This window comes from Myripristis murdjan, chromosome 20 (assembly GCF_902150065.1).
Source record: "Myripristis murdjan chromosome 20, fMyrMur1.1, whole genome shotgun sequence".
Lineage (NCBI taxonomy): Eukaryota > Metazoa > Chordata > Actinopteri > Holocentriformes > Holocentridae > Myripristis > Myripristis murdjan.
In genome coordinates, this window is record NC_043999.1 from 24,351,827 (window position 1) to 24,362,328 (window position 10,502).

Below are 10,502 nucleotides of genomic sequence, written 5' to 3' on the forward strand. Positions count from 1 at the left end.
AAATATGGCAGGACATCCTTATGTAAACCGCTTTCCTCGTGTACGCTCTTAAGAAAACTGTAAATCCTATTATCATGTACTTGCCAAGTCCCTTTTTTAAAAAAAGAATTTTAACAAGGAGTACTGACACAAATTTTTACATCCAGTTAAATCAGTGAGACATTATTGTCAGACTTTTGTGTTATCAAACCATACATTTTTGCAAGTACTCATCAAAATGTCTAAATTAAACATACCAGAGGTTATATACATTCAAATAATTTTATTTTGGTTATCAAGGCACGGATGAGTTTAGATGAATGGACAAAACAAAAAAAGGCATTGTACAAAAGTCATGAAGTGCAAGTCGTAGACTCATTTGAGCTGCCGTCTTCTCATCACAGCTGAGATTCTCTCTCAGAATACAGCAGTAAGGCCTCTCCAACATGGCTGAAGAACACACTGGAATGTCAAAACCATCAGTACCACAAATCATTAATGTCAGAAATAATGGAGTTCCAGGATATCTACAGGTTTCAGAACGCATATGATAAGACTTTTTTTAAGACCTCTAATGTCACCTGGAAATGAATTTATAATTGATTTAGAAAAAAAAACACCTGAATTAAAAATAAAACTGGTTAGATGTAGCTATATAAATTAATGAACTTTTATAGGAAAGAATAACAAAGGCCAAGTGTTCATTCACTGGCATTTAGTCAGTTTGTGTGTAGTATATCAAAGGATGCATACTGTATTTCTAACACTACTCTGTTTTAATGTAAGAGTGGCCATGCGGCCCAATAGAACTTTATACACATATTACATAACAAAAACAAGACATTTATTGTAAAGCTTTTAAGGACCTGTGAATATCCTGTAGCTCTCAGTGACACACAGTTTTACTAACAAATATCTTTCTCTTGGAATGAGAAGCAGCCAATCGGAGAACAAAGAAGAAACGCAACAGATGTACTGAATCAAGCAATGCATCTCTCTTGACAGAAAACATTAGACAGAAATGCTTTCCTTTTGAGTGAAATACTCACCACATAATAGATGGAGCATTAATATCCATGTAGAAAATAAATGGGGACAGACAGATGGCAGTAACCTGGAAGGAGGGGGATGAAATAATAAAGTTAGAAATAGGCATTTTTGCAATAATTTAAAATTCCTTCAATTAATAGCTGTGTCACCAAAAGATAGTGATTACTGTATATTCAAAGCCATTTATAATTAAATACCAGAAATAAGCTGAAAAAAGCAAATTACCTTAGACAAAAAGGTCCAGATGCCACAGTGCTCAAGGGAGAGCCCACTCTTTAGTCTGACTGTTGCTAAAAGCAGCAAAAATCCCAGCACAGCACTGAAACAAGACACACAATGAACTTTTAGTGGAGGTGCTCAAAGCATCAGAAAGCGTTAGAGGATGAGTTGTGTTCTAAATTAAAATATCAGTCATTTTAAGAAAGAAAAAAGGGGACACTCACTCTAACACTAGCAAGAAAATTATTGGTGGCCTAGTAATTAAAGGCCCAGCCATCTTTTCAGAGCCCCTAACTTCTCACCTACTTTAAGCTGCTTTAGGTAAGAGCAGCAGCTAAATGCCTACCAACACAGTTCCAGCCATGGCTGCCACCAGAACATTTGCTAACACTGTCTGGCACACACCTGTTATCTCCAGGTGCTGTGCAGATGTCACCTGCAAGCCTGCAGAAGCTGCACCGTTTTGGTGTTCATGTTCTTTTGCACCTCTCTGCAAAGTCTGGGCTCTGTTTCAAGACACCCACAGTATTCTCCATCTCTATTCTACACACTTCTACTGTAGTTATTCCCATTTACCAAAGGGGTACATAGATTCTTTGGCTAAATGTCAACTATGCCAAAAAAAAGGTCTTAAATCTTACAATATTACCTTGCAAGGGTGCTTGCAAAGGTTTGTGTCCTCAGTTTGTATCCTCTACCAAATTACATACAATCAGACAAGTATAGAATATTCCCTTTATCCCATCTGCCTTAAAAAAACAGTCATTATCAAGAGGAAAGCAAAAGACAGTGCCATGTGCTTTGAATATTTAGCCCAACCTGGCACAGCAACCACAGTGAAAGGTGTAGGACCAAAGGAAAGGGAACTCTAAGGCACCCAGGAGGTCACCTATAGAGGAACAAAGGTTATCAGCAAAGTGAACATGTAGATTTCATAACCAGTACTTATTTGCCATAAACAGCCATGCAGCAGAGCATATTTCGCTCCGTTGAGAGCACATGAACATACGACATAAAGTCTGCACTGGACTGGTGGAAACCAATGTCCTCCTCTTCTTTACAGGCCACAATAAGAGCATGCACAAATGTAAGCACTCATCTGGAAAATGGATTTATCTGAGCAAGATTCAACAAATGTGTAAAGGACGTCTTACCTGAGGGGTGAGCAGCAATGGCCAGCAGCAGTACACTAATATTTCAGGACAGGAAAAGGTAAAATTACTAAATGAAAGTCAACTGTGTCATTAACAAGAGTAATAAGAGTGTAGAGTGTAGAAAGAGCTCAATGCATCTTTCAACAGACTTCAGTTGTGCATCACTGCTCTGTTTAAAACTGGGATGAGTCCTTACCTGAACAAGTAGTTGATGCACTGCTGCTCAAGGTCACTAGACAGAGACGGTGAAAAGCAGACAGTCATTCCAGTGAAATGACAGTTTTATCGGCGGTACGCAGTGTGAAATATGTGGCATCAGTATTTCTTTAATAGCTTCACCAGTGAGAGAAGTGCAAGATGAAAAATCTCACTCAGTATCAAATCAAGACCAGAGGAGGTCATTTGCATTTTTGCATGGTTGCTTTAGGGCAGGGGTGTCAAACTCGTGCCATGGAGGGCCAAGAGGCTGCAGGTTTTCATTCCAACCAACAACTCCACCAGGTGATTTCACTGATTAGTCCCGCCTCTCTGTTTCGAGGTAGGGTGATCAGTGAAATCACCTGGTGGAGTTGTTGGTTGGAATGAAAACCTGCAGCCTCTTGGCCCTCCATGGCACGAGTTTGACACCCCTGCTTTAGGGTCAAAATTTCTAATATTACATCTTTCTCCCCAAGAATTGTGATGCTATATACAGCATCTAGTTTTAAAGACAATATAAAGTAATGTATAGTATAATTCAGATTTATCAATATTGTCCCTATGCGACGTACCAATGGCAACATTATTTACAATATGATCAGGCTCAGATCTATAAAAGCCTATTTGCACAATTGTGATGAAAAAAATTCCTGTAAGTCATTATAATGAGAAACGTTCTTGAAATAATGACTTAGTATCTCAAAATTATGACATGCTATCTCTAAATAATAAATAACTTTCAAAATGATAGTCATTTTGAGTATCATTTTGAGGTACTGAGTGATTATTTTGAGAAAGTTTCTTTACAATGACAGGATCATCACGTTGGCAGAAATGGGCTTCCATAATGCAGAGCAGCAGCATGCACTCATCAACACACCTCTCAGCTTTGTAGTAATCATCTATTATTTGTGTATTTAGTTTTGGTCCTTTACCAATTTGCTCACTTCTTACCTCAGGTGACTGGATTTGTTCTGAACTTGGAACACTCTGTACGCACCTGGGAATAAAGGCACATTTCCATATTTCCTATGAAAATGTATCACGTTTCATCAGTTCTCCCTGTCCTGTCTCAGATTCTGGCAAATGTATTACCAGAGGCTAAGAGGCCTGTTTATATTCATGCATATGCAGTTATTTGTAAAAATACAATTATTCCAATATGGAGAGAGTTCAGGCTTGTGCTGTTATCTTTATGCAGTTCTGGCAGTTTCAGCTGACAACAAAGCATCTCTTTATCCCTGTGCTGAAGACACTGTATCTCTCTGTGAAGTCTCAGTGGGATGGCTATATTACATGACCTTCATAATTGTGTCAAAAAGGCTGGACAACCTGAAACATCCTTCAGCTAAATCTGGACAAACCTGAGGTGGTTGTTAACCTCCCTCAAAACATTTCTGCACAAACAGAGCTGCATTTCAGTCTCTGAACTCAGTTCAATAAGCCTGGATTATTATGTTACAAGCAGTCAGCTCTGACCTTCCACTGTTTTTCTCCAAACAGAGAGCAGAGACAATGAAATGGGGATATTAAGAAAAGGCACAGATTGTGATACTGAGACTCACCAACACAGGACAGATGACCGATAGCCCACACGTAGCCATTCAAGTTATACTGTGAAGATTTTCAATTAAGTTATATTTGTAAAACTGTTGCATAAAAGACAAATCCAACTCTAGTGATTGAAAAGTACTTTTTCAATGAATGATTCACCTGAGGATCATAGAGAGGGAGGTTGATGGCTGAAACCAGCATGACACACACACTGCAGGGGTTAGAAAACAAAGATGTGGCCTTGTAGCTTGTCATAGTGTAGCTTTTCCTCCTTGTCACACTTTCAAACCTTGTGTTTCTATTTTTACATGTTCAGCTTGACGCATGGGTCATAAAACAAGAAAAGCTAAAAAACACCGGACATAAATTGACAACAGGAGTACAGAGGAGCAACAAAAGAGAATACAATGTGAAAAGCCTTTGTGTAAAAATACCACTGATTCTGTCTGCCTAAGATAATCAGGCAAGACCGTCCACGAGTTTAGGAGCTGGACGGTAAACACCCTCTTACCTTTGGTCTTTGGCCTTGGCTTCTTAATAGCCAGGAGGCTTTTGCCTGAGGATACCAAGCTGAGGTTAGAAGAAATGCCCGAGACATAACGTGGGGCAAGAACAAGCCTTAATGTTAAGCGGTGCATCTTTAAAACATATATATCAAAGCAATAAGCTTGTTGACTGACTCAGTAGAAGTGGCTTTTAAAGTAGTCGAGCCTGTCAGTCCTGCCTGAGGGCAAAACTTAACCAATCTCAGCAATGTTCCTGCTACTGAAAACAGCTCACACCAGCTGTCTAGTATGCTCTCAAGGTGTCAGTGTGAACCAAAAGTACTCCTACAACTAGTTTATTTGTACTGCCATTATTACCTACTCTTCCCACGTTAAAGGGATAATTCATCCATTTTGAAAAATGTAATATTATTTCACTGCCCCCCAGCTGTTCTATAGGACAGTAGTGGTGCTATCTTCCTCTCATTGTTACTGAGTGCTGGATACTGGCTGGATGCTCCAGATGCTAACTGGTAGCCTCCTGCCATTAAGCTGGACATCCCCCCAGCTAACACTCTGAAAAATAACTGCTTTAATACGTTCAAATTGTTAAATAACTAAAGTTTGAGTTTGATGTTGCAGCAAATTTTTTACAGTCCAAAACCGTGTAAAGAAAGTTGGTTGTTTTCAAAAAAGGTGCTCAGTCACAGCGGTGGCTGGCAGGAGTGTGACAGGTTTGTGAAAACGTGATAGAGGGCAGTCGTGGAAAAGAAGCAGCTAGTCACAGCATTACTTAGCAGCTATCTTTTAGTATTCCAGAGGAAGTTGTTCTTTTTGTCCTCCAACATGCACTCGTGTGTTCAGTGAAGAAAACAAGTGAAAGCACACCTGATCTCTCTTGATGTTAATAACAGGAAAAACACAAATTTGAGCACAACTCATCAGTGTACATGTGCAAACTTGCAAAGTGAATGAAGGCTGTTAGTCAGTTAGACAGCACCACTACTGGCCACTAGGTGGTAAATGAAATAATATCACATCACACACACCCGAGCTTCAGTCAGAACTGACCCACTTTACGATTACGACCCAGCAGTTGAGAACCTCTGCTTCAGAAAACTTCATTTCAGTGAATGTAATTTATTTTATTTAATGTAATTTATCTACTGTGAAACTGTACTGATGCAACTTTGGCTTTTATTTGTAGTTAATGTTTGACATTAATATGAATAAATCCTATGAACATTTATATGTAGTTATTATTTGTTATAATGTCACATGCAAAAGGTGTTGTCAGGAGTGGGCATCAATGTTTTTTTTTTTTCATGCAAAAGTGCTAGAAAGCAAAGGTTGAGAGTGCCAGGTCAGAAACTTTCCAACTTCTGAGCACAGCTGAATGCAGCATTATATTATTACACATGCCTGTTTTCAATTCATGTCTGGCTTTTCTATTGCTTTTGTTGCTTACATTTTCGGATTTTTTTAAAATTATTGTTGCTTGGTCATAAAAAAAAAAAAAAAAAAAAAAAAAAGGGTTAAAAAAAAAAGCACAAACCTTAAACATTTCAGCCACTGCATCTTCTGTTGACAACAAGAGAGAAAGCAAAGCAAAATGTCAGGCCGGTCCCCGCCACACAGTGAGATACAGGGATGGTGTCAGCGTGAATACGATATGGCATGAGGCTGTTAGGACTCCATTCAGCAGCTTGTGTGTGTGTGTGTATGTGTGTCTGTGTGGGTCTGTGTGTCTGATTGGCTGCTTCTACACATCATTTCTCATATTCAAGTCTAGCAGGCATGGCACAGACTCACCTCTTTATGGATGATCCTCAGGATGACGCAACTAACAACATGTGAGGAATTTTGAAGAGTGAAGAAAAAAGGAATGTTCTGAAAAGGAGCAAAAGAAAAACATTTCAGAGACTATTCCTGAACAAAACCATAGAGAGGCTGCATGTCATTTGAATATTAAGATTTAAATGAGAGGGAAGGAGGTCGGCCCATTAGATTGGATTTGAGAATTTTTGTTATTAGCAATAGCAAAGCCACAGCAGAGGGTTTATGTGACATACCATGCGTGATAAGGCCCTGGAGCCAGCGTATATGTTTCCTACAAACAGAAGTGACCCTGGGAGCCAGGAGAGAGCTGCTGATCTGTAACAGCAAATCCAAACGTAAGAAATTAACAAACTACTGTTCACTTCCCAGTATCTGCAAAGAAAGCGTTTGAGACACAATAAGTCCCTGTTACCACTCACTGAGGACTTCTAGCTGAACCTCAGTCTTACTCTTTGTTCCAGCATGTGTGAGATTACCTGGTGATGCGGCTCATTTCCACCCATCCCAGCTTTCCGGCCAGTAGAAGCAGAAGAGCCCCAATAAATGTCTGCCATCTGGACATTGAAATGAGTTTAGTGTTCATGAAGGACAGGGCTAAACAACAGCAGGACAGCTTTGCAACAAAAAAAGCAGATTTTCAAAAACTGTCTGTGTTTCCGTGGCCTTTCTCAGAAATCATTTAAAGAGTAACTAAACCTCAAAACCAAATCTATGTGAAGCCTGACCTCTAGTGGTGACAAGTGGGACGCCTGTTTTTTGGTGGCAGGTGATGTCACCACCTGTTAAGCTCTATGGGTGGTGACATCACCTGCCAAACAGCAGGCACAAAGCTTTTTCAAGGCAAAGCTGAAAAACAGTTTATACAAGAAAAAGCCTCAAAGGCTTATAACATAAATAAACTGTATGAGAGCAGATCTCTGCAGGCAGGGAGCTCTGTCATTAGAAAAGTAGTTCATCAAGAAAAGCAACATTTTTAACACTTGTGAAACTCCATTAATTCAATAAACATTAAGACTTTTTTGGGACCTGTAAATGCACTTAAATAACTAATAGATACAATATGCTCTAGTGTCATGTATTTCCATGCAGCTACTTACCCTTGAAATAAGGTTGGATATGTGAATTTTAACACAGACAGGACAAACTGTAAAAAAGAGAACAGATTAACATCTAATTTCAAAACAACTGCTCTGAACAACAGATTCAATCCATACACACGACCGCTGCAGCATTAAGCCTCAACTGATGTGATGTGGACATACATCACTTTCTTTTTTACTTAAAAATGTAAAGGAAAAAAATCAAATCAGAATTAACAAACTATGTGGATATTAAATATCCACATAACTGGTAAATTAAGATATATATCTATATGCCATAAAATCAGTACAGAAAAATAAATAGCTCTAGCATGCTTTACATACAATCAACTACAGAGTGAAAATGACAGGTGGTAAAAATTGCTCTTTCATGCCAGAATTAATGAGAAGATGGATCGTATACTGCAGATGTTTCCATCTCCATCAAAAGGTATATTTAAAACTTAAAACTACATCTTAGAAAATTATTTCCCACATCATGGTTACATAAACCTGCCTCAAATGTACTTTCTTAAAGATTGTGCAATCTTAATGTAAATCTGAACAGGAGCTATTACACCCGTCACAAAGGAACGTGGGTGTACATGTCATTTTATTTCCAAGCCTATCAAAATTATGAGCATGTGATTTGTCTATGCCATGTAGGTGTCTCTGATTTTTGTAACTGTATTTGAAAGATACCCTGCAAGTTCAAGTGGATTTTTTCTTACTGATCCATTGAATGCCACAAACTATTCAATTTCAGTCTCAGTCTACTATATAAAAGTTAAATCTAGCTCTTGAGGCCAACTGTTTGGTTTGTGAATTAATATGGGATTGAATAGTTCAATTAATCTGCTAATCAGTGTTTCATTTGACTGGTGGCCATCAAGACTGAAGCTGCAGACTGACAACACGTAAAACCGTATTTAAACCACCAAACACTGTAAACACCCCAAACACACAATATCACAATCACATATATATATTAATACACCCATGAACCTGTTACTATGATCACCTCGTTCATTTCCTGATAACAGGGGTTTACCCTTTCACTTTGTCTTGGAGACACAACACCAAACGCCGTTGAAAATTATTATACATTTAACATAACTTTACTAGTCTTCACATTGCATGTATTATAGATCATTTTAGGAATTGTTAGGATCCGATCAACAATTCGGCACACTTCTAATACACCAGTCAGCACTTCTCTCAGTCAAATGTCAACTTTTACAGCTGGTTTGCCTGCATCTCTAATGATCCTCCACCAAAATGAGGTGAGAATTTGCTGAATTCAAACGCTGCTGATGGATCATATATATGCCGAAAATACCAGTGATCACTAAGTTTAACAAAAGGCGATTAATTTCACTCAGAAAGTCTTGTTTCCCTAAGGGAGAGGGGCAAACCCAGCGGAGTGAGCGTTGCACACTCTCCCTCCTGTCTGCTGGATACAGGATTTAAGCACCATGTGTCGGTGCCATCACTGTGCATCACCTCGGTCAACAGCGACAGATGCAGAGCAAAGAAGAGGAAGAGGAGGAAAGAAGGAAAAAATAGTTGAGACATGATGTGAAATATGGCCTAGCTTTTTCAGCTCACCCCCTCCTACAATGTTTTGGAGTCGGGTATTTTGGAAACCAGCTCGTATTAGTTAGCAATGCCAGTAAAAGTCAACAGGACCGAGATGACCTGTCTGAAAACGAGCCTGTTAGATTCTGCTAGTGGCGTGAGTTGGTGGTTTGGCGTTGCAAAGAAACGGGCCAACTTCACCTTCACAGCGACTCAAACCCAGTCAACACTCACCTTATTTGTAAAATACGATACAACGAAAACGAAGCTAAACGTACAGCCGCTGATTTGCCTTTTCCACTGCATGTTGTCCTGCCGCTTCCCTGCGGCAGGACAACCTCAAACTATATCGACTTACATTTTACATTTGACACATATTTCAATTTGGAGGCACTTCAGGATCTGAAACTTCCCTGACTGAACCCGACGACACGTCACACGCTCAGAGCCAAAGATCGTTTATGGTTGAGAAGACAACCATCCAGTGATTAAAAAAGCCAGCCAGCACTGCCGAAACTGTACAAATGTTACTGATGAGTACAAGTTACAGCTTGGATGAGTACGGATTTGTAATTCGAGGGTGTGTTTCATGGATCTGTGTGTACATATCTGCGAAGTCAGAACACCTGTTTTTTTTTATTTATTTATTTATTTTTTCTATCATGTGAACTAAGGGTGTCCACTATTATGGTTTCAAAATAAAGGATTCAAACAGAGCCAGACAGCTTGAGTCTGAAGTGTCCCCACTTCAGTTGTGCGCTGACAATCTGCATAATGCACATTTAATGCAGAATCAGAATCAGAAATACTTCATTCAAGGATATCAATCCCCAAGTGGTTATTGGGTCAATTGCAGCTGCTCAAATTCTCAAGAGAATTAAATTATAAGAAATAGAAAAAGAAATATAAAAATATTTACCTTAGAAATTAGTAAAAAATGTATGTTGAGTTCATTATGTATAAATGTGTGCATTAATCGTAGAATAAATAAATACAACCAATACAGAAAAAATAAATAGAGAAATGTTAAAAAAAAAAAAAAAAAAAAAATCTACATACATTATACTGTATCTGTCTATATACACCATATATACACAGAGATATTGCACTGTTGAATTGTTGTCAAGACCTGCAGGTATAAATTATTACACAGTTAAACAGTGAAATCCCAAGAACCTTTTGTTGCGACGTTTCCTGGTTGGTTGTAATGCTATATGCTTAATTTGGCTAGTTAAAGGGTAAGCTGACAACAAATTACAGTAGCTGAAGACTCTAAATAAAACATGGTGCTGTTAAACATCTGAAAAGTTATTTCCTTACTGACATTTAACTCCCAGGGACTCAAGAATTAACGCCGAGAGACAAAT

General features: G+C 38.7%; 1 protein-coding gene across 1 annotated transcript; it reads right to left on the bottom strand.

Annotated features, from left to right (window-relative positions):
* Positions 1-247: 247 nt before the first annotated feature.
* Positions 248-9,567, bottom strand: tmem241 (transmembrane protein 241). The gene is made up of 15 exons (XM_030079863.1): positions 9,370-9,567; positions 7,576-7,622; positions 6,955-7,032; positions 6,712-6,793; positions 6,452-6,529; positions 6,195-6,220; positions 4,314-4,365; positions 4,166-4,214; positions 3,555-3,600; positions 2,599-2,634; positions 2,403-2,437; positions 2,068-2,137; positions 1,255-1,348; positions 1,029-1,093; positions 248-441 (listed from the first exon to the last, which is right to left on the bottom strand). Exons 1-15 carry the CDS (start codon positions 9,439-9,441, stop codon positions 378-380), a joined length of 894 nt encoding a protein of 297 aa, XP_029935723.1. The 5' UTR covers positions 9,442-9,567; the 3' UTR covers positions 248-377.
* Between the last annotated feature and the right edge of the window lie 935 nt (positions 9,568-10,502).

Bases quoted from the DNA above. Each gene is read 5' to 3' on its own strand.
- tmem241 (XM_030079863.1), bottom strand. From the start codon at position 9,441: ATGCAGTGGAAAAGGCAAATCAGCGGCTGTACGTTTAGCTTCGTTTTC. The intron at 4,366-6,194 runs GTTTGTGCTTTT...TAACCCCTGCAG, and splicing joins CAGTGGCTGAAATGTTTAAG to TGTGTGTGTCATGCTGGTTT. The intron at 3,601-4,165 runs GTGAGTCTCAGT...CTTTATTCCCAG, and splicing joins CGGTCATCTGTCCTGTGTTG to GTGCGTACAGAGTGTTCCAA.